The following is a 25253-nucleotide window of genomic DNA, read 5'->3' as shown; positions in this document are numbered from 1 at the left end:
CCCCCCCAGAAAAAAAAAATCATACATTGTGCCAGCATCGTTCTTTACTTAGGTAGTGCGGCCTATGATTACTTTCAATATGTATTTAGCACACTAAGAATACCAAAAGCGCCCTATCTGTCCTTTTTTTGCCTAGTGTCGTCATCAGGTTATGGGCATCTGACTTATGGAGAGATCCAACTTTTGGATCTCTAATCTTATTTTAAATCCCGACCGGATCTGGTGACATTGTGGGGAGTTTGGGGTGGGGGAACCTAAAATGATGGAAAACGCTTAGCTTGGAGGGATCGGGATGAAACTTGGTAGGGAAAATAAGCAGAAGTCTTACATACGTGATCTACATAATTGGAAAGGATCTGCTCTATTGGGGGGGGGGGGGGTAATTCTGAAAAATTAGAAAAAATGACGTATTTTCAACTTACGAAGGAGGGATCAGATTTTCATGAAACTTCATATTTGGAAGTGCCTTGTAATTCAGATCTCTCATTTTAAATATCAACCGGATCCAGCGTAATTGGGGGGGGGGGCAGTTAGGGGGGGACCGGAAATCTTAGAAAATACTTAAAACGGTGAGATCAGGATGAACTTGGATGGGAAGAATAAAAACCTGTCTAAGATACGTGACTGACATAACCAGACCGGATCTGCTCTCTTTGGTGGAGTTGGGGGGGGGGGGGTAATTTTGAAAATTGAGGTATTTGTAACTTACGAAAGGGTGACCAGATCTTAATGAAATTTGATATTTAGAAGGATCTTGTGCTTTAAAGCTCTAATTTTAAATTTTGACCAGATCCTGTGACATTGGGGGGAGTTAGAGGGGGAAACCGGAATTCTTGGAAAACGTGAAAATTGGGGTATTTTTATCTTACGAAAAGGTGAACGGATCTTAATGAAATTCGATATATAGAAGGATATCGTGTCTCAAAGCTCTCATTTTAAATCCCGACCGGATCTGGTGACATTGGGGGGATTTGGGTGGGGGAACCTGAAATCATGGAAAACGCTTAGATTGGAGGGATCGGGATGAAACTTGGTGGGAAAAATAAGCAAAAGTCTTAGATACGTGATTTACATAATTGGAATGGATCTGCCCTATTAGGGAGGGGGGGGGGGTTAATTCTGAAAATTAGAAAAAATGACGTATTTTTAGCTTTCGAAGATTTGATCGGATCTTCATGAAACTTCATATTTAGAAGGACCTCGTAACTCAGATCTCTTATTTTAAATCTCAACTGGATCCAGCGTAATTGGGGGGCAGTTGGGGGACTGGAAATCTTAGAAAATACTTAAAGCGGTGAGATCAGGATGAAACTGGATGCGAAGAATAAAAACCTGTCTAAGATACGTGACTGACATAACCGGACCGGATCTTCTCTCTTTGGTGGAGTTGGGGAGGGGGGTAATTTTGAAAATTGAGGTATTTGTAACTTACGAAAGGGTGACCAGAGCTGAATGAAACTTCATATTTAGATGGATCTTGTGCTTTAAAGCTCTAATTTTAAATTCCGACCAGAATCTGTGACATTGGGGGGAATTGGAGGGGGAACCCGGAATTCTTGGAAAACGTGAAAATTGGGGTATTTTTATCTTACGAATAGGTGATCGGATCTTAATGAAATTTGATATTTAGAAGGAATTCATGTCTCAGAGCTTCTATTTCAAATCCCGACCAGATCTTTTGACATTGGGGGGAGTTGGAGGGAGAAACCTTAGAAAACACTTGGAGTGTAGGAATCGGGATGAAGCTTGGTGGATAGAATAAGCAAATGTCCTTGATACGTGATTGACAGAACCGTACTGGATTTGCTCTCTTTGGGGGAGTTGGGGGAAGTGGTTCAATGATTTGGCAAGTTTGGTGCTTATGGACGTGCTAGGACGATGAAAATTGGTAGGCGTGTCAGGGAGCTGCACAATTTGACTTGATAAAGTCGTTTTCCCAGATACGACCATCTGGGGGGCTAAAGGGAGAGGAAAAATTAGAAAAAAATAGGTATTTATAATTTACGAGTGGGTGATCGGATCTTAATGAAATTTGATATTTAGAAGGACATCGTGACTCAGAGCTCTTATTTTAAATCCTGACCGCCATTAAGCCTCTTATTTTCTTTTTTAAATCAATCTATTGATTCATAGAATTTTGTTAGAGTTCATACCATATGATCTCTTGGCTCTTAGCTCTTCTTGCCTCGTCACAAGTGCCATATGAGCTCTTAGCTCTTGTTATTATTTCAGCTCATTGTTTCATTCAGTATATTCATTTTTGCTTCTTTATTATTGTTTATTTTCTTTCATTAAAAACCAGTTTCATCTCCAACACAGCTTTACCAGGCTTTAGTTAATGTTTTTATTATTTCAATTCATTGTTTCATTCAATATATTCATTGTTGCTTCCTTATTATTGTTTATTTTCTTTCATTAAAAACCAGTTTCATCTCCAACACAGCTTTACCAGTTTTTAGTTATTGTTTTTATTATTTCAGTTCATTGTTTCATTCAGTATTCTCATTGTTGCCTTCATCTTTTTAGGTTCTACGGCGTTCAAAGTTAGTCTTTAGTCTTTAGTTATTGTTTTTATTATTTCAGTTCATTGTTTCATTCAGTATATTCATTGTTGCTTCCTTATTATTGTTTATTTTCTTTCATTAAAAACCAGCTTCATCTCCAACACAGCTTTACCAATCTTTAGTTATTGTTTTTATTATTTCAGTTCATTGTTTCATTCAGTATTCTCATTGTTGCCTTCATCTTTTTAGGTTCTACGGCGTTCAAAGTTAGTCTTTAGTTAGTCTTTAGTCTTTAGTTATTGTTTTTATTATTTCAGTTCATTGTTTCATTCAGTATATTCATTGTTGCTTCCTTATTATTGTTTATTTTCTTTCATTAAAAACCAGTTTTATCTCCAACACAGCTTTACCAATCTTTAGTTATTGTTTTTATTATTTCAGTTCATTGTTTCATTCAGTATTCTCATTGTTGCCTTATTCTTTTTAGGTTCTACGGCGTTCAAAGTTAGTCTTTAGTTAGTCTTTAGTCTTTAGTTATTTTTTTTATTATTTCAGTTCATTGTCTCATTCAGTATTCTCATTGTTGCCTTCATCTTTTTAGGTTCTACGGCGTTCAAAGTTAGTCTTTAGTTATTGTTTTTATTATTTCAGTTCATTGTTTCATTCAGTATATTCATTGTTGCTTCCTTATTATTGTTTATTTTCTTTCATTAAAAACCAGTTTCATCTCCAACACAGCTTTACCAATCTTTAGTTATTGTTTTTATTATTTCAGTTCATTGTTTCATTCAGTATTCTCATTGTTGCCTTCATCTTTTTAGGTTCTACGGCGTTCAAAGTTAGTCTTTAGTCTTTAGTTATTGTTTTTATTATTTCAGTTCATTGTTTCATTCAGTATATTCATTGTTGCTTCCTTATTATTGTTTATTTTCTTTCATTAAAAACCAGCTTCATCTCCAACACAGCTTTACCAGTCTTTAGTTATTGTTTTTATTATTTCAGTTCATTGTTTCCTTCAGTATTCTCATTGTTGTCTTCATCTTTTTAGGTTCTACGGCGTTCAAAGTTATTTTTACCGACAATAGCTAGACTCTGTTTGATTTCTACATTTTTAGAAGATGGGATCCGAATGTACTTTCAGTGGAATGAACAAAGAGACTATATGGACATTTCCTGGGGCTGTGGACGATTTTTGGCCACCATCTTTGTTATTTTTAACATGGGTGGTCAGTTAGCTGGCTGTTTTATGGTGTTGTTCAGGTTCCGTGTTGCTATTGCATGTATTCTTCTGTTTTCCATTGTAATGATGCAGGTATTCAGCATTTTATTTATAAAATACATTAATAGATATACGCAGGTGTGGCACTTGGGGGGGGGGGGGGGTCGGACTATTTTTAGAGAGTCATCAAAACGCAAAAGAAGTGTTTATTTAAGCCGCAATTTATAATGGGGGGTGACCACCCCTCTGTGTGGACGTATGCTGTTGACTTTGCTAGGGTACTTCTTTATCTGTCAGATGTCGTGTGTTGCGTTTACTGGTGAAGCAATATTTCTGTTGTATTTGACACAAAAAGTTTATTTCGGTTTGTTTCAAAAGTGAGAAAGATTTCTTTGTTGTTTTTTTTTTATCCCATGATCACTCTTTCCAAGAGTTGTTACCGTTGTAAAATATAGAGGTGAGTAGACAGCAGTGGACTTGGGGACTAACCGCTCTTATTTAATTTTTCACTTTGATTCCGCTTTTTTCCTTATATCTGAGTCAGGAGAGGGGTGCTGTAATCAATTTTTCACGGACTCCATCAACCCTAAGAACAGCTCTGATTGGACCATCACATTTTTCAGTCATATGTGATTCAAATGCTAACTCACAGAATAGTCAAGAGTAAAAAAGGTATGAGATAAAAAATAAATTACTCAAGACTAATCAAGAATGAGTGTATCAATGTGAAGCTTTAATGAACAGGTGAAAAATAGGATCTGTTAGTGGCCCTACCGGAACTTTTTTGGCTGTTTGCCCCGTTAGGAAATTGAGGAAATCTACGTAATGTTTTTCAGAGTAAAGAAGAATGAAAAGCTAAACGAAAAAATTGAGAACAAAAATAGAGTGTTAGATTTGACAGTACATATTTAGTAGCGATAGGCTGCGATAATTGATAGCATAGATTTTGTATTGTTTCTCTGGTACTACTCAAGGGTTAATCGAATGCCTAACTATTTCATGGCAAGTCCTACTTCTGTCTATACAGTATTTCCTTAAATATAATAAGATAATAAATAAAATTTGCTAAAATTTATTAATTTTTACCAAGTGTAGTCCTTAAAAGAAAGAGTACCCAATGAATGTGTAAAACCATGGCCATTTCAGCCAAAGCGGAAAATTTGCGTTTGTAAGGTATGTTACTTGTTTCTACTCCATTGGGGACATTTTATTTTGGGTAAGCCCAGAAAGTTTGTCTCTATTATATGTTAACTAAACCTATGGGGTAGGGTTGAAACGGTATAAGAAAAATGCATTTTGTTAAAACAATTGGGAACGTTTAAATCTTAGTTTATTCTCGAAAGGGAATATGTACCCGCTTTTCCTCTTCTTTGTCCTCATTGACTCAGAAGTTGAGCTACTATATTATTGAGCTACCATATTTAGCGATTTATGAACTACCATACAATTGGGAACATTCACATTTTAGTTTATTCCTGAAAGGGAATGTGTTCCCGCTATTCCTCCTCTTTGTCCTCATTGACTCAGAAGTTGAGCTACTATATTATTTTATGAATTAATTACCTTGTGAATTAAGTTAATAGTACAGTATTTGAGACTGTAAATGTTGATTTAGTAAAATACATTGTAGTTGAAGGAAAATATGGTTACTACCTGAACCAAAAATATTTACACTAATATTTCTCCCCCCCCCCCCTTACAGAAAATGAGTCATTGATTACACTATCTACTTATTTTTAACTTTTTTTTTACTTTTTTTTAAAGGTTCTTTAATATCTTGGATTACTTTCTTTGTTACGTGATAGCTTCCTTCTTTCTTCGTTAATTATAGCAGCTACTTGTTTTTCAGTTTTGTTAAATATTAGAAAAAAAACTCTTAACTGTTGTCCTAGTAATAAAAAAAGTAGTTCTATTTCTAAGAGCCTTAACTTTTTCAGACGATCGCATATAGCATTTTGTGGGACATGCAGTTCCTATTTAGGAATCTTGCCTTGGTTGGCGGGTTGCTGCTGTTGTTAGCAGAAAGTCGCGCCGAAGCTCGAAGTCTCTTTGCTGGAGTGCCAACCCTCGGTGACAACAAGCCTAAATCGTACCTTCAGTTAACTGGCAGAATTTTATTAGTCTTCATGTTCCTTTCTCTCATTCGACTAGAATTTTCATTTTTGCAGGTAAGTTAAAAAAAAAAATAATCGATTTACACTGTACTGCATAGCATAAAGTATTTTGATTTTATTTTTTGTTGCACTCTAGATAAAAAGTGTATTGCATATCAACGCCTTTTCCAGGAGGAGGAGGCAAGATGGGGTACCCAGTTTGACCCCTCGCCCTCCGAAATTTTACCCTTCGAAATCTTCATTTTTTACTTGGGATATCTGAAAGGGTTATTGAGTGAAAATAAGAGGGATCTGGTTCGAGTGTTAACCCTTGTCTTCTAAAGCCTTTCAATTCTTTGTTTTTTTACTAGGGATATCTGAACACGGGTTATTGAGTGAAAATAAGAGGGATCTGGTTCAACTGTTAACCCTTGTCTTTAAGACCTTTCAATTCTTCTAATACAAAGTTATGATTTAGTTTAGGGCTGCCTCTCCTTGTGATTCTCCCCAAGATCTTGGAATTTCAGTTCTACCGATTGTCGCTTGTTATTTGATTGTTATTTGCGATTGCTATTTTATCCCGGGGGGAGGGTTCAGGGGTAGAAGGTTGCGGTGGAGGATCTTTCCATGGGGGAAGAGCATTTTTCATGAAGGAGGCGCCGGATTTCCCAGATATATTTAAATAACGATTGGAAATATTTTCTTAACTGAAAGTAAGGAGCAGCATTAAAACTGAAAATGAACAGAAATTATTACGTATATAAGGGGATTCGCCCCCTCGTCAATTCCTCGCTCTTTAGGCTAAAGTTTTTTAGTACTCTCAAAAGAGCTATTTATTTTAATTAAACGGCCTTTGTCATTCAGGGTCGTTCTTAAAGAATTGGTAAAAATTTGAACATTAGTGTAAAGAGCAAGGTATTGACGAGAGGACGAACCCCCTTATATACGTAAAAAAGTATACTGATTTAGCTTGTATTAAATCAAATCAATTATGTCATTACATGTTTAATCCATTTCTTGCGCAAGATTTGCCGGTTCTTTATTTGTCACCATCCTTGGTTTGCTAGTAGGATTTTATTGTGATGAATTGTGAACAGTAGTTCATGATGAATTGTGAACAGTAGTTCACAATTGTGAACAGTAGTTCATGATGAATTGTGAACAGTAGTTCATGATGAATTGTGAACAGTAGTGTCAATTGTGAACAGTAGTTCATGATGAATTGTGAACAGTAGTGTCAATTGTGAACAGTAGTTCATGATGAATTGTGAACAGTAGTGTCAATTGTGAACAGTAGTTCATGATGAATTGTGAACGGTAGTGTCAATTGTGAACAGTAGTTCATGATGAATTGTGAACAGTAGTGTCAATTGTGAACAGTAGTTCATGATGAATTGTGAACAGTAGTGTCAATTGTGAACAGTAGTTCATGATGAATTGTGAACAGTAGTGTCAATTGTGAACAGTAGTTCATGATGAATTGTGAACAGTAGTGTCAATTGTGAACAGTAGTTCATGATGAATTGTGAACAGTAGTGTCAATTGTGAACAGTAGTTCATGATGAATTGTGAACAGTAGTGTCAATTGTGAACAGTAGTTCATGATGAATTGTGAACAGTAGTGTCAATTGTGAACAGTAGTTCATGATGAATTGTGAACAGTAGTGTCAATTGTGAACAGTAGTTCATGATGAATTGTGAACAGTAGTGTCAATTGTGAACAGTAGTTCATGATGAATTGTGAACAGTAGTGTCAATTGTGAACAGTAGTTCATGATGAATTGTGAACAGTAGCGTCAATTGCGGCGAAGTTGGTATTTGTCCGCTTTCATTTGATAAAATGAAACTTGAGCCTTAGGATAAAAACAAAAAAAAAATGAGGTAAAAGTTGAAAAACGAACAATGTTAAAATTAATAAATATTACGTATCACAGTGAATATACAATCAGCATAAAAACTCAACTTTTTTATGTGTATCGTTACAAAAATTCTGCTTTTTAGAGCTTCGATTACCATCGGGCCGAGTTGCTCTTGTCTTTTAGTTTGTTACCATGAACTGTTGATACGGCATCGGATATAATCTTTTGGACGTTTGTGTATTTGGTGGCTGTTGCTGAATTGACCTCAAGAGTCGTCAGTTGGCATGGGACAGTGTGGGAACTTGATTTACGAAAAAGATTAATTCCGGTAAAAAAAAAAAAAAAAGACATACAAAAGAATATTATTACTGTTAGATAATTTTGAAATAATTTTCAAATTTAGATGAATTTTTTCAGGTCCATTATCCCTCTCCCACTCTCCTTGGTTACTGTTTGCCCTCTTCAACCGTTCCAAGCATGATTATGTTTAGGAAAATGATTCTGTCGTTTTCTAATTTACGTAGCTTGCTACCCATACACTACGCGTTGCATACCACCCAAATAAACCTAATATACCCTTGGATTAGATTTTGATCAGTTCCTTCCATTGTTGGCTGCTCATTGCAAATGAGTACTCTTTTCTTCTCCCCTGGGATTTTTAAAAAAAATTAAGTAATGAGTACCCTCATCGTTTTAATCCAATACATTGGTGGTTCTAGGTCAAGGCAGGGAGGGGGGCAGCGCTTGTATTTGCATATTTATACTTCAGTGGTATACCTTTCCCCCTCCCATATTATTGGCTCTTAAGGCCGCTACTGATCAAATACTATACGAATTTTTAATCCAAACAAAAAAGATTCCCCCTCCCCTTTTCAGTTGAAAACTGCTTCAATGGATAATTTCACCATGAAGAATTTTTTTTCATGAAAATTCCCGATAGTTACAACCCAGATGAAAATTTCCCTGGACAATATCCTCAAAAGACCTCCACAAGTAAAATTCAGTCGGCAAGGAAAAGGTAAGAATAATAAAACGATTTTCGTATATGAGCACATTGTTTTTTTACGCCTCTATTGCCCTCATTGTTTTGATCAAATGCATTGTCGGTTTTAGGCCTTGATAGGAGGGGGCAGTACTTGTATTCTATATTCTTGCACTATTGTGGTGTACCTCCCCCCCTGACTATGAGGCCCAAAACCGCTACTTATCAAATACAATACCAAATTTTTAATCCGAACAATCAAATTACTTATAATTAGGTACTTACCGCACTTGTATTTGATTAAGCCATTCTTTGTTGATCTTTTTGTCCTAGTCATTTTTATGTTATTCTCTCAGCAGTCAAACTCAAATTAAAAATGTGTCTGATTTGTCTTAGCCTCAGGTATGTATCCAGCCAGGGGGTGTAAAGTGGGGTTAAATAGAACAGCAGAAATAAAGTAATTTTTTATAAATAGATATAAAATTTACGACTCCGATTCGAAAGCTGAAAAGCATGGGATATACTAAATGAAAAAAGGGCTACAATTTGAAATTAGTTTCGACTTCGTCGCTTTTATACATGCCCTAAAGAGTCTAAATTGTGAGAACGTAAAAACAATCGTGGAGGAATAAATTCAAAAAATGATAATTTTCTTCCGGCCAGTCAATTTTAAAAGTTATTTTTTAATTTACGGTACTTTCGATTTTTGAAATTTTCCATTTTTTAACGCTCCAGTCCTTTTTCAAAAAAGCTACCAAGTTTCATTTTAGTTTTTTTCTATTTCAAGGGAATTAAGTCATAAAAAACAAGCTGGCCAAATTTTAGATCCTTTTTCAAAGATCCTTGTGAACAAATTCATTTTGCTGACTTGTCTGGTCAGAGAGCAAGGCCTCTTTTCATAGCGTAGGAAAATTAACATTGCAATGAATTTAGAGAGATTAACCTTAAGAAATCTCATAAAATCCCATACTTTTGTGAGACTTGGTTTAACTGTTGTTAATCATTAACATTTTTTTTTTAGCATTTATTAAACATTAAAATAGTATCATCATTTTTTGCATCTTCTAGACAATCACCGTCAATTTCAATTTATAATTCGTCGAAGATTATGTACCATGAACCTTTGTTTTTAAAAATTTCTATGCAAACTTTTCATAGGATCCCCAAAAGATCCTTGAGGTCACTCAATTGTCCCAAAAGATAAAACTGCAACAATTTTAGAAAGCTTAACTTTTAGACATGGTTTTCTTTTGAATTTGAATAGGCTTCTGTATATATATATATATATATATATATATATATATATATATATATATATATATATATATATATATATATATATATATATATATATATATATATATATATATATGTGTATATATATATATATATATATATATATGTGTATATATATATATATATATATATATATATATATATATATATATATATATATATATATAAAGTTTATGAGTGGAAAATAAGAGGGACCATTATTTTTATTAATGGATATAGCTAGTGGATCTTTACTAAATCTTTTTCTCAAAAGATGAGGTCCTGAAATTTTAAAGACTTTTTTTTTAATTAAAAATTCTTTTATAGATACTGGAGAATTTTATTGGCTGTGCATTTATGGTTTTTGTCACAGTTGGTTACAAGACAAAACTAACTGCTTTATTATTAGTTGCTTGGCTAACGGTTATAAACTTTTATCAGAATGCCTTCTGGACTATCCCTGCCTACAAAGCCTTGAGGGATTTCTTGAAATATGATTTTTTCCAGGTAAGCCTCCTTTTGTTTCTTTTATATAGAGTTAAATATAAAAATTAATTATATTTTCATTTAACCTTTTATTTCTTCGTTCTGAGTTATTCTTTCGAGTTTGAAAAGCTATAACTGATTGGCTGGAGTCTCTTAATAATAAAAACAATTCTTCCGTAATAATTTTAACTTATACATTTTAATATTCAAATATTAGATTAATATTAAATTAAATATAAATATTTTAATATTTTTAAATAGTTTTAATTCTTCCATAATAATTCTGTCCTCCATCCCACAACCTTTCTGCTCCCGGACACCCTCTTAACCCCTCTTGGTATCTTATGCAGATTTTAAGGCAGCTGTTTTTCTGAGACAGGTTGAAAGATGGTAATATCTGCCACCAAGGAGGGTATGAGTCACGCAGCCCTGGAGTACAAGAGCCCGAAAATACAATTGGCTCGTTTTTTTTATAGATATATTGAGTAAAAAAAACAAAAGAATATTGCAGCTTGTTAAAACTGTAATCATGCAACCAATCAATCAATCAATTTATTTGAAGAAAAAAAAACAAAGAAAAAATTACAAAACTTTAGACCCCCACAAAGACTCTGGCATTTGAGAGTGGGAGAATAAAGGTAACATTAAATAATAGCACTAAAATCAAACAGAAGGACAAGAAGAAAAAAGAAGAAAAACACAAAAAAAATTAAACAGCAACAACAAAGACTACCATGCCAATCAAAATAAATGAATTAAACAAATTGAAAAGGGAAGATAGAGAAGGAAAAGAAAGGATGTGAGGACTAATTCTCTAGGCATAAGAGATGGTGGGTTAGCTCTTTTTTAAATTGTCCATAAGAATGACATAGCCGAATTTTAACTGATAGGAAATTCCATATAGAGGCACAACATAAATCTGGGTTAAAATCTGATCTTATGGTTTTGGTTTTATGAATGCAAATATCCATGTCATATCTGAAAGAAAAAGAAACACAATATTCATTTCGTAGTTCAGAATTTAAAAGATAAATCTGTTTGAAAAAGTTAGGGAGGAGTCCATGAAAATACTTAACAATGAAACAAGTGAAGAGTGTGAAAGATGATCTTTATTCTTGAACCAGGGAAACAATGACGAAGCTTCTGAAGAACGCCTAGGTTTCTGGAGATCCTAAGTTTGACAAGAGCACATTGATGTTTGAAAGTAAGATTTTTGTCCAATAAAATACCCAGGAATCAAGCATGTCCATCAAGGGGATGAGTTATATCACCATGAGTGGTAGAAATAGTTTGAACCAAAGGATAAAAAGTACCTGATCTGAAAAAAAAAATAAGTAGGCTAGATTTAGCTAGATTTAAGGCAAGATGATTTGTATCGAACCAAGCAAAGGTTCTGGGTCGCCATGACATCCCCTACAAAAAGGCTCTGGAAGTGCTCGGACTGCTGTCACTCCAAAACCGGTAAGAAACTCTGATAGTGAGTTTTGGAAAGTTCTTGCTTTCTAAATCCCAGCACCGTGACATTCTACCTGATCAACATCTACCATCAAGAACGAGAAAGCAAGATAAGTTAGTTCCCGTTAAAGCAAGAACAAACCGATATGGTAATTCTATCGTCCCGGTTTTCATCGATAGGTACAATAAGAGTTGATGTTTATAGTCTGATTTATATTTACGAGTGTAGTTTGATTTTGAATATGTTGCAAAGAAACACAAATCAGCGATAGCTGCCAAGTTTTTTGCTATTTAACCTGTCTTCTACTACTACTACTTTCTAGAACAGAATACGCTTTCGTGACAAGGGAAGAATCCTTAATTTCTGGACACCTAAGAGTACTATCATCTGCAAATGCAAATAGCACTGAGTATTGAGCTCCTTCACTAGGTGGAACAAAATTGTTTAGTTTGTTCTGGTGCAGGGATAAAAAGATCATTTATCAATTAATTATTCTGATTAATTATACTTTGACAAAAAAAGGTAGTCTTGTCCAAATAAAACTATAGGGTCACTGAGACTAGGGAAGTGCCCACTTAGATCAAATTTTTGTCTTTGATTCGGGTTTTTTGTTTATATTTTTGTCAGAAGGAGGGCGCTGTAAGTAATTTTGCCCCAGACATCACCAACCCTAGGAACGGCTTTGGTGTACTTTATTGCAAAAATTTACCCATCCAAAATTTTGTTTCCCCTATTTAAATCCTTAAAGTTGAAATTAGTCATTTCTATTATTTTTCAAACTTATAACCGTAAGTTTGAGTTATATTTTGGGAGGAGACAAACGTCTCCTCCTAATAGCAAATAAGTAGGATTTATGATAAGAAGCCGAAATTTTTGGTTGTGAGTTACAAGGTTGAAAATTTTTTCTGCTGATCATCATTTTCGCTGTCTATCTTATCGTAACCTTTATCGTAACCCTTTTTAACATGCAGGGAGTCATCTTCTTTCTTTTTTTGGCTGAGTGACAAGATAGTAATGTCTTGAAATTACTATAGAGCGGTATGTGTACTACCAAAAGAACCGAAATTGCTGGCTCTCTGTTTAGCCTACCTCCATTTACTTGGGCCTTTTTGTGTAGTAAAATTTGGTACACCAGCCCACCCTCCCTCCTGGTAGAAGAAAGTACGGACACAAAGTTCTATTTTTTTTAGAGTTTGTTGACTTAAAGTATGTCTTAGCACAGGATATAATTAGTGTCTCTTACACTTTTGCAATTTGAAAGATAAATTTATTAAGATATTAAGTTGAAATTTGATCTCCATTGGTAATTTCATTGAAAAGGTGACTAATTTCTAGTGTTATCCATTTAATTTATGTGTTTTGGAGGCTTTTTGAATTTGCCTTCTGCTCCAGCTGTTTATATGTCCCATCTATTTGCTGCTTTGCCGTATATACGGGGACAAATTACAAAATGCCAAGAGCAAAACAGGTGAATTTTAAGGGATCCTCGATTTTAAGGGTTCCAGTGTGTTTTCCTGGAAAATTCTCTCCTTTTGTGAAGCTGAACAGCCAAAGAAAAGAAAAAGACAAATAAAAAATGGAGAAAAGAAGCAATTCTGGAATTTTCTATTCTGAAATACATACGGAATATATGGTGTCGAATCAAACAGTCCTTGGAAACGAGCTGTAAGTAAGGAGCGTCTTGGGCCAATAGTAACCAAAACTCAAAAATAAAGGATATTGATGGCAATTAATGCATCGAAAATTGGCCTTTTCTGCCGCTTCCCAATATATAAAGCTCCAATATATGAAGCTATACACATCAAATACTACGGGCCTGAAAAAATTTGTCTGATTTTTGAAAATGAGAAAAATACCTCCAAAAAGGCGAGGGATCTTAGCGAAAATCATACCATTGGATTCGGTATACTAGAAACCATACTATAGAGGTTTCCAGCTCCTATGTAAAAAAAAATTTGAAGTTTGCTTTTTTCCTGGACTTAAATCACGGATGTGTGTTTATTTGTTTGTTGTTTTTTCCCTGAGGGGTGATCCTACTGAACTAATTGTCCTAGAAGATTAAAATTACCAACGATAACTCCAAGATCTAGAGCCCTTTCAAACTAATCTCAGATTTTGACACGGTAAAGTGGCCTTTTCTGCCATTTTTGGCCTCCAAGCCAGACTAAGATTTTACCCAACGGAGGGTCAATTTGCTTTCGACCAAAATTCTTAGATGAGAGAGAGAGAAAGGTTTATTTAAACAACAATCGTAGCTCAAATGACTAATTTGATGTTTAAATACAAAACATGTTTTTATGCGCTATTATACATTGACGTAAAGAAGGGACGAAATAGTTCTGGTAACGGTTTGTCCGAGCACGCACAGGCACAAGGTTTAGCTTCTGTCTCCTTCGGCTGACTGTCTGGGCTTCTGGGAGTAAAATGTCACGGTGAGCAGGATTAGACAGCAGCATTTTGCCAAACCTCAGGACAAGGGCACCCAAACAGAGTTCCAAACTTTGAAATTCAAGGGTTGCTAGGGCATCGTGGTAGGAAATCTCTCTATTACTCAGGATGATCCTGGTTGCCCGTTTTTGGGCTGACTCCAGTTCCTGTATTAAATAGGCGGTTCTTAATACTGATGGGCCCCAGACGGGACAGGCGTATTCAAGTATGGGGCGTACTTAGCTCAGGTATGCCCGTAGAAGACTGTGGGTGTTGTACCCGAAGCAACGAATTTTTGAAAGGATTTGCAGAGATAGCCAATCGAATTAAAAGTATTTAAAAGAAAATTATAAAATGAGCATCCCTGTTGCAAAAGAAATAATGCCGCATGATTACGTATTCATTTTTTAGAAGTTGCTTAGTTCATATAAGTAAAGGTTCTACCGGCTGGAAAACATTCTGATGTACACTTAGTGGAAGTTTCCCAGTTCTTTTTTGTGTACAGGGCTTGATGAATTTTTGAAAACTTTCTGCTATTAAACTATCTCTTGTTTATTTTGAATAGCGTGCTCTCTTATTTTAAGTCTGCTTGTTTCTGACTTAGAGTTTGACTCCTTGTTATTTAAATTTCGAAAAAAGTTCCTTAAAGGTACTTCAGACGGGGAAGCTTTGTGATGTACACCTATTAGATGCGTTCTTGATTGCAGGGTGTTATCTGATATACTTGTTAGCAGGGGTGTAATGTATGAGGGTAGGGTAACGCCATTGTTTTCAGCCATTTTTTATTTGGGTGAATCTTACCGGGCTTGAGCTCTCCCCCTGAGTGTTTTCCCGACTCCTTAAAAACAATTGTGAAAATGGATATACGGATATAAATTTGTAAATTTGCAATGTTTATTTTGTATACACACATTTATTTTGTCCATCTATCTAATAGAGCTCTAGTGGATATTATTTTTCTTAATTTTTATTTATTATCTACTTTATTATTAATTTAAAGTTTTATATTTTTATGAAATTATTTTTTTATTTTTTTATAATATTTGTTTAATCATTGTATTTTCTATTTATTTATTTTATTTAATATCTTACTTTTTCTAGACGCTATCTGTCATAGGTGGACTATTGATGGCTGTATGTCTTGGACCAGGTGGTGTATGATCAGAGGGCCTTTGGGCTAAATCCCCCCCCCCCCCCCCACCAAACTCCTTATTTTGGTTTCTGGACAATTCTTTCTTCATATTGCGTAGAATAATTCTACTTGTATTTGTCACAGATTTTTGAGGCTATTTTTGATAGCCTCATTTACTTCATGCCTTTTGGGTTACTGCAGCCAATTTTGTGTCCCTGGAATCATTAGTATTCATTTGGAAATTTGGAAATTATCCCAGTTCAAAGTACCCCTATATAGATAGATTTAAGTTATAGCATGACTATTTATTTATTTTATTTAATATATTATTTTTTCTAGACGCTATCTGTCATTGGCGGACTGTTGATGGTTGTATCGCTTGGACCAGGTGGCGTATCAATGGACGAGCATAAAAAACGATGGTAGTTATGTAGGCTATTTCGTTGATTCTGGCAAAGCCCATCACAAATTATGTGCCGAGGGTCAATATTGACCACTGATTACCCCTTTTTTAAAGAGTTATTTTTTACATTGATGAATGACCGACCCATCTCGTCTTTGACTGTTTTATTAGATAAGTTTTTTTTAGTATATCAGGATTTTAGAATGTGTTTTTAACCCCAGTGTTTTTATGGGCAATGAACATCAGTTTTATTTATTATGTTTAATCTTTTTTGTTATGTGAAACAGATTTTGATAAAATGTCACACCCTCCTCCACTTCAGAAAAACCCGTTTGGGATGTTTCATTTGTAAATCTTAACTAAATTAGGGCAAAGAAAAACGTCGACCACAAATTTTGCTTATTGTATTAAAGAAAAGGGGGTTTAATCTATAATATATTTTTCTTTTTTTCCTGGTATTTTATTAGTTTTGTTTCTAAAATCAGTAATACTTAGGAATCTGTCTCAGGAAGTGGCCAAAATTTAAAAATTACCTGCAAAGCGTTGTCTTTCCTAGAACTATCATTTCACCCTTATTAAGATAATATTGCAATAACCTAACTTGGAATGTTCCAAGAAAAAATAAATTTGGGTAGTAACTTTTATGTGCTGCTTTAGTTTCCAAAAAATCTACTTTTGTGGAACTATGCTCTCTACTCGCACGGTATTGAACCTCTTAGTGCGAAAGGTATGAAACTATTTTAACTACATTTTTTTAAAGGCGTTCTTAAATTGTGTGGCCACAATGACCCAGATGCACAAAAATAAAAGGAGGGGGCGAGAACTTTTTGAATGAAGACGCAATACTTTTATGGGTATTTTTTTTAAATGGAAAAAAAAGGATTTTTCAAATTCTAAGGGGGGAGGGGCAATCGGGGCTCAAGCTACTCGAAATCCTAAATTCCATTTAATTTATAGGCACTTATCATTCAAATTATCTAGTACGTTTTTTTCTATTACCTCCCCCCCCCAACACTCGACAAATTCTTTGATTACATCCCATACCCCGAAAAAAATAAGTAAACGTTTTCGAAGTTGTCTTTCACTAGAAGTCACGAATTTGTCATTTTGATGTATATCATCTATATTTTCAAAATTACTCTTTCCTGCCTATAGACAATGGACAAGACAAGTAGTTTTATTTGCCCATTTAGGTTAAACATTCTCGTGGGCCCTTAGCTTTTAACTTTTTGATTGAATTTGACGAAACTAAGACTTTTTGTGTTATGTTTTATTTGGATAACAAATTTTTTCGCCAAACGTTGCTTGTTAGGCTATTGATTGATTAGGCTATCGGTGTTGGTTTTTGGAATTCAGAATTATTTGTAAATGTTCATTCCTTTATACCGCTAATTCAATTTCGAAGCAAGAAATGTGCCTGTTATTTTTATGTTATGTTAGTGTTATTTTCTCTCTTATAAAGTAATATAAATTTGAGATTTAACATGAAAGCCAAAAAATCTATTTTTCGTTACATATTCATAGTAACATACCAAAACATTGTTGATAACGCAAACGATTAAGCTTTTGTGCATTGGTTGATATGTTTCAGCAGTTGCTGATGTGCTGTAAAATTACACCATTTCTTTCAGTAGCAACCACAAGCTATATGGCATTATCTTCATTGCTTTTAGTATTTACCGGGGCATTGTCACTTTTGTTACAGCAAGCCACTTAAATTGTACAAAAACACTGAAAGTAAGTAAACTGGAAACTGAAACTAAGTTACTGAAAGTAAGGCGTTTGATTATATTCAAACGCCTAACTGAAAGTAAGTAAACTGAAAACTGAAAGTAAGGCGTTTGATTATATTCAAACGCCTAACTGAAAGTAAGTAAACTGAAAACTGAAAGTAAGGCGTTTGATTATAGTCAAACGCCTAACTGAAAGTAAGTAAACTGGAAATTGAAACTAAGTTACTGAAAGTAAGGCGTTTGATTATATTCAAACGCCTAACTGAAAGTAAGTAAACTGAAAACTGAAAGTAAGGCGTTTGATTATAGTCAAACGCCTAACTGAAAGTAAGTAAACTGAAAACTGAAAGTAAGGCGTTTGATTATAGTCAAACGCCTTACTGAAAGTAAGTAAACTGGAAACTGAAACTAAGTTACTGAAAGTAAGGCGTTTGATTATAGTCAAACGCCTTACTGAAAGTAAGTAAACTGAAAACTGAAAGTAAGGCGTTTGATTATAGTCAAACGCCTTACTGAAAGTAAGTAAACTGAAAACTGAAAGTAAGGCGTTTGATTATAGTCAAACGCCTTACTGAAAGTAAGTAAACTGAAAACTGAAAGTAAGGCGTTTGATTATAGTCAAACGCCTTACTGAAAGTAAGTAAACTGAAAACTGAAAGTAAGGCGTTTGATTATAGTTAAACGACTTATATAAAATATTATCGAGCTTATGTGTCCAAAGTTACTCTAAAAGTTCATTTAAATGATATTTAGCTTTTTTTTTTAACCTGGGATATTTTCGCTACACATAAATAAGTATAATTTTAGATATATTTCTATCTTTTTCTTCTTCTTTTTTTTTGTGAAGCAGATTTCTTATTAAAAAAAAATGAGTAATATGTGCTGAAAATCAAATATTTTTGCGCCTGAAGTTAAAAGGGTCACATTTCTTGGTTCGTTTATAACAGAGCGAGTTACAAAAAATAAATTTATGATTTTATATAAAATTTAAATTTTGCTTGACTTATGATGGTTACGGCTGTAGTTCTGTTCATCAACTGGCATGAAATGCTCAATTTTTTTTTTGCAAGTGTTTTGTTTGTTAAAAGGAGATGGAATAAAATTTGCCTTAATAAATGGTTTCTATGAAGTGTATTTTTTCTTTTTAATAGTTTCTTAGATCTACCTTCTCATCTACCGTACATGATGGACAGTGTCTTTGATATGCAACCAGCCAGCTGCTGTTCTGAAACCAATAGACGACTCTGTAGATTTTATAGAGCCCGTAACAGAAAAGTCATTCGAGAGAACGGAGATCAGTCAGTTGGTTGTTGAATGCTCACAAAAGAGGACGCTTTTTTTCCAGACAAGAGAGTATTTCATCATGGAGAGTGCATCCAGTCGTTATGTTTTATCATGTAGTTAAGAAAATACACCGTGTCTTGTTACATGGCCTGGGAATCCAGTTGAAACTTTCAAGAAACTTCTTAATTTTTTTAAAGGGGTAAGTACGCTATTAAAAGACTTATGGGGATAACTATGGGTACGATTTATCTTTATGTTCAATCTTTAGCTTTTTTTTTTCTTTGACTAGAGGGTGTAACTCCTCTCTTTTTCAAATTTCGTTCCTTAATTTTGGTGTCGTTAGTTAGGGGAGGATCAGAGGGAGGAGTTCTTTTTGTTGTCCAACACGCTCTTTGGTTAGTTAGTCTGAAAGTAGGTTATCCAGTCAGTCTTTAACTAGAGGGTGTAATTCCTCTCTTTTTCGAATTTTGTTCCTTAAATTTTGCGTCGTCAGTTAGGGGAGGAGCAGAGGGAGGGGTTCTTTTTGTTGTCCAACACGCTCTTAGGTTAGTTAGTCTAAAAGTAGGTTATCCAGTCAGTCTTTAACTAGAGGGTGTAACTCCTCTCTTTTTCAAATTTCGTTCCTTAATTTTGGCGTCGTTAGTTAGGGGAGAATCAGAGGGAGGAGTTCTTTTTGTTGTCCAACACGCTCTTAGGTTAGTTAGTCTAAAAGTAGGTTATCCACTCAGTCTTTAACTAGAGGGTGTAACTCCTCTCTTTTTCGAATTTTGTTCCTTAAATTTTGCGTCGTCAGTTAGGGGAGGAGCAGAGGGAGGGGTTCTTTTTGTTGTCCAACACGCTCTTAGGTTAGTTAGTCTAAAAGTAGGTTATCCAGTCAGTCTTTAACTAGAGGGTGTAACTCCTCTCTTTTTCGAATTTTGTTCCTTAAATTTTGCGTCGTCAGTTAGGGGAGGATCAGAGGGAGGGGTTCTTTTTGTTGTCCAACACGCTCTTAGGTTAGTTAGTCTAAAAGTAGGTTATCCAGTCAGTCTTTAACTAGAGGGCGTAACTCCTCTCTTTTTTCGAATTTTGTTCCTTAAAGTTTGCGTCGTCAGTTAGGGGAGGAGCAGAGGGAGGGGTTCTTTTTGTTGTCCAACACGCTCTTAGGTTAGTTAGTCTAAAAGTAGGTTATCCAGTCAGTCTTTAACTAGAGGGTGTAACTCCTCTCTTTTTCAAATTTTGTTCCTTAATTTTGGCGTCGTTAGTTAGGGGAGGAGTTCTTTTTGTTTTCCAACACGCTCTTAGGTTAGTTAGTCTAAAAGTAGGTTATCCAGTCAGTCTTTAACTAGAGGGTGTAACTCCTCTCTTTTTCAAATTTTGTTACTTAATTTTAGCGTCGTCAGTTAGGGGAGGAGCAGAGGGAGGGGTTCTTTCTGTGTCCAACACGCTCTTAGGTTAGTTAGTTTAAAACATCAAAAATGAGTAAATAACGAGTGAGACAATAATAAAGACGGAAAGAACTTGGATTTGCCTCTTTTTATTTATTATAAGTAATGCGGTTGGATTGAATCATTGTGCGCCTTTTTTTTTACAGAAACCAAAACAAAAGTAGAATGTGATGACAAGAAAGATACATCCAAAAATATGTTCTTTCCTTATGCATAAAATACATTTAATTTAAAATTTACTAATCAACGGTTCCATGGTTAGCTACTGGATTCTTCGGCGCCATTACACGCTTCTATCATGACGTCACATTTCTTAGTTTTTTTTTCGAATTTGTGTGGTATGTCAGCATTTTGACTACACTTCAAATTAAATATGCTGTTTTGCGATTGAAACATGCAACAGTTCTATGCAGGATACCTTTGTCGTCGCCTCTGAAGGGTTAAAATTTGCCATGTTGCGCACTTTGTGCTAAACCCTAAAAACGTTTGTTAGTTATTGATCACGGATACTTGGAGACTTTCTGAAGTCTGAGGACTTGATTTTTTTTTCTAGGAGAGGGTTGGAGCTTCTTGAATGAAGTTCCTTATTTTTCATCCCTAGCTATCGAAATTGCATTGAAAATTTTAGTGTTTATGTTTCAGGTCTGACAAGTTTTTAAAATGTGGTTCTGTGGGATAGACCTCTGGGAACTTTTTCTTCGATAACAGCAACAGCGAAGATTTTCTAGTAAAAACAAATGTTTATTTTTCCATGACTTTATATTTTTGATTCATAGAGCAGGGGGGGGGGGTGTATCAGCAAAGAATTGTCCTCAAGTTTTCTCTCTATATTTTGAAATTGAGCTGACTTACCATAACGGTTTTAGTGAGAAATAATCACAGTGGTAGCTTATATGCATAGAAGTACTATTATGCCATCTAGGTTATATTATTGATTTTTCTGAGCACCGAAATTAACAACTGGCATCTCCGATTTAGATACCTTCAAATGTCGTAGGTACCACTATTCGCAAGCTGTTGTTCCAACTTTAGACCTGAATAATTCCGACCTTGGTACTGAAGAACTGGATTAGCCTTACCAGAAAGTCCTTAAACATTTATTAAAGCAATGCGTAACTGAAGTATCCGAAAGATTTGGTCGTCTTCCAAAAAAAAGGGTAAAATAATGACGGAAATTATGTTCATTGAATTCATTAATGCTTGTTAATTAATTCTCTTTTATAGTTAATTAATTGTGTTTTGTTTTGTTGTTTATTGTCAGATTTTTCACCGCTTGATTTCAACAGAAACCCAGTCAATGGAATGAACCAACCTGAACTTCTGAATAAATATGCTTAGAAATCACAATATTGAAGGGTGAATGGGATTAATGCTGGAATCAAGAAAAATTTCGCATCGTTCCTTCGCTACATCGCATTTTAAACATAGAGAGCCTTAAAAACGTAAAATTGTTGATTAAGTAGACACGAAGGTAATGCAAATAACTGAAGCCTTAGGGATACCTCGGGACACTACTGTCACTATCATCTTTCCTATTGCAACGCAGCTACGAGCGTACATTCTCCACATGCTATTATTACGTTTTTGGCTTCTTTTTCTTTTATAAGATTGAAAGCCATTAAGAATAAGACGCTTTAGCACTTCCCGTGTCTAAATTCGTTGGGGTTCCCCCGAAGTTCCCCGAAAACAACTCGGCTTTTCTAAAATGTCAACTAAAGGTAATGATTTGTACCTAGTGTTAATGTTCGTATGTTTGCGAACGAAGGAAGTCAAGGGGATCATTCAGGGATAATGAAAGTACTAAATGGCTTTGCTAGCCATTCGTTTAGAAAAAAATTAACTTTATGAATTTTTGTGACCTTCATCCGCTCAGCGCACGGAGCCTTTAGTCCTCACATATCAAAGTAGCGCAACTATAACTAATTATGTAATTAGCTTTTTATAGTTGTTATATCTGAACGACTTACAATTCCTTTTCTTGATGGAAAAGCAATCATAAGAAAATAGATGGCAGCACAAAACGAACATTATTCCCTTCTAGATTTTGGAACATATCTTTATGCGTTGTTTCGTTAAAAAAAATTATTTTGTACTTTCATTGAATTTTTTTTTATTAGTCAGCAAATTAGCACCCCCTGGATTTTGAAAAATGTTTTTTCGATCCTCCGCTAAGTCATGTGATTTCGTCTACTGAATCTACATGGACTGAACATGGTTATGGATAGTCGGCACTGACCGGTATGGGTTAAGCGTTATATTCAAAATTGCAAGTGAATGAGCTGAAAAAAGAATTTTTGTTTTGTCAAAACTGTTGGTAGATTTTGTGCAGCATGAAGAAAATAACAGTAAAGGATTGACGGATGGAGCAATCTAATCAACCAAGATCTATTTTGCCGCAGCTTTCATGGGTACCACTAGGAAGGCACTATACCCGCCTGCTAATTACGAGGCAATTAGACATAAATTCATCACCGTATGGAAATGAGAAATATTCCCATTTCAATCCTGGTGGCAAAATCAATGAAGATTTTCTTATGACTTGTTTAGGTTGGAGAGGTTGACAAAAAACAGAACGTTTTTTACAATAAATTTGTCTATTTAATATTTAGATATTAATACTTTAATTTAACAGTTATTAAATATTAAAAAAATTTATTTAATTTTTTTTATTTTATTATTTAAATTTTATTAAAATATTTAAATCAAATATTTATTAAATATTTGAATTTCTATTTAAGTATCACTTAGTATGCTGCTTGATCGCTTGAACTTAAGAATTTCCGTGTTTTACTGTACGTTTGAAAAATTTTAATTAATTGTCCAAAAAATGCGGTGTATTCTGTGGAGAACCCAGCTTACTGTTTACTTGCATAAGGTCTTAAGATTCCGAAAGGAAAAACCCATGTCTATATAGCTCTTAAGGTAAAGGTTTCCTCTGAAACAAGGCATTTTGTAACAAGCCTACTTGCACAAAATGACAAGGTTTTTATATCATTGCATTTTAGTCTCATATCTTTCCATTCACCCGGCCAGAATTATTACATTACTCCGGCTTTTTTGAAGAAGGATATAAACGGATCTAAATAGGATCTCAAAAAACAAAAAAATCGTCCTTTCTAGCCTATTTTCAACGTATTTTTAATTTAGAAATCCCTCTACACCGTGTTTCAAAAATTTACTTCGGTAAATGGATAGGAATGAATTTCATCTATGGAGAAATATTAAACTTCTCCTCTTCCTTTGACATATTGAAATGTCGGACATGTTATAGGATACCGGAACCTTAAGAGGTAATTGCGGAGTTTTTTTACAATTCCCCAAATTATCTTATTATAATTATCTAATTAGCCTTTATTTGTTATTTGCAATCTTCCTTCATATTAGGATTCCACTTTTAAATTCAGTACTCAATATTGGAAAAAATTGTTGTTGCTTAACATTTGCTTGGGTAAAAACCGTTTTTCCTTGTAGATAGGACAGTAACGACTTTGTTGGTAACCAATAATTCTTCGTACTTGTTAAAATGTATTATAAAACGTTGGATGCTTTAAATAGGACAGCGAAAACTCGCCTTCTTTGTTATAAATGCGTTATAAAACATTTTTTGCTATACATAGGACAGCGAAAATACACCTTCTTTGTTGGGAAATTCCACCGATAACCCATGGTTCCCACTGCTGCGATTTTGCGCAAAATCCTGCGACATGCGACAAATGACACAAATCGTGCAACAAACGACGCAAAACCATCCGTTTTGCTCCAATGTCGGATGCATTAAATAATTTCAACTCACACGACAAATCGCATGCGTTGTTCTGATTAAAAAAAAAAAAAAATCATAATCAAAGTTGAATTCTTCTAGTTCTTCATTATTCTTCTAGTTTGAATTCTTCTAGAGTTTGTCGTAGCGACGCAAAAGTCTGCGTTTCTTTGTGAACCTCTATCCGATTTTGTCGTACGTCTGTTCCGCCAGAAAAAAAATCGTGTCGGGGTTGAAGCGGCAGTGGAACCAGGGGTAATTCATCATAATAACCTTTGCTGGTTGATTCAAAAACAATGTTTTTGGCCAGAACTCCTGTCAATAACCATTTCGATATACACATCTAGAAGCTACCTAGGTCAGAAGAAAATCGAATATATTGGTTTAGGTTTAATGCTCTTCAATTTTGACGTCAATCTCGTCAATAAAAAAAGGGAACAGTTCCAATCATGTGACCCAGAAAGCATGGGAACCAAGTAAAGAGTGTAAAGTGGCGGTAGAATTGAACACGTCATGAAATTTGTCCAACTAAGATTAGAATACTGGAAGTCTAGTAGTGAAATTAATGAAATATGGCTCTGAGACGTATCCACTTTGAAGCTGTACGGAATGTAGGGTTCGAGCCCTCTCTCCAGGCCTATAAAGAAAGATGGTTTGCAAAAAATGTGTTTTTTAGTCGTCTTTCTAGGACCTAAAAAAAGCAGGCCGTCCCCGAATGGAGTGGAAAGAGGTTATAAGGATTTAAAGGAAGTCGGAAATTTATGCGAGGGAGTAATGAGTAAGGCTTGGAATAAATTGGGGCGGAGGAAGAGGGTTTGTAGCTATTTTGTCCTCGTGTGGCTTGATGTGGTTCAGTAGAAGTTGTAAATAAAAAATAAAGAAAGTATAGGACACACCGTTTCGTCTTAATTATGACTGCATCAGTCGGTAAATTCTCCGCAATTAGCTGATGAATATATCAACTAATTGAATTACTATTCATTTTAGTGTTATTCGTCGCTTCATAATACCGGTCTTTCCGGAATATTATTGATTATTTTTTAACTGAATAGTCCTTTATCTAAGCAATGTCTGAAATGATTGGTTGGAAATTAAGTTTTAAATATCTTCAACTTGAAACTGTTTTGACCAATTAAAAAAAATAATTTGACCAATTAAAAACTGTAATTGACTAAAATAAATTCCAGTAAGTCTATAACCATTTTGAGTCAAC

The 25253-nt window shown here is 34.6% G+C and overlaps 1 protein-coding gene across 8 annotated transcripts in view; it reads left to right on the top strand.

Moving 5' to 3' along the window:
• LOC136040819 (surfeit locus protein 4 homolog) overlaps positions 1 to 18703 on the top strand; it is a 40098-nt gene extending 21395 nt beyond the window's left edge. For 3 of the 8 annotated variants that reach the window (XM_065725152.1, XM_065725153.1, XM_065725154.1), the window contains exons 3-6: positions 3553 to 3816; positions 5661 to 5891; positions 10260 to 10439; positions 15773 to 18703. In XM_065725152.1, coding sequence (XP_065581224.1) covers positions 3553 to 3816; positions 5661 to 5891; positions 10260 to 10439; positions 15773 to 15859 — 762 coding nt within the window. In that variant the 3' untranslated portion in view covers positions 15860 to 18703. The remainder of the gene's footprint in view (positions 1 to 3552; positions 3817 to 5660; positions 5892 to 10259; positions 10440 to 15772) is intronic. The other 5 variants (XR_010620890.1, XR_010620889.1, XR_010620893.1 and 2 more) reach the window with 5 other exon arrangements.
• Positions 18704 to 25253: the final 6550 nt, after the last annotated feature.

The sequence above is a fragment of the Artemia franciscana genome, chromosome 21, assembly GCF_032884065.1.
Source record: "Artemia franciscana chromosome 21, ASM3288406v1, whole genome shotgun sequence".
Lineage (NCBI taxonomy): Eukaryota > Metazoa > Arthropoda > Branchiopoda > Anostraca > Artemiidae > Artemia > Artemia franciscana.
Note: the sequence above shows the minus strand (reverse complement) of the source record. Positions and strands in the feature narration are given on the sequence as shown.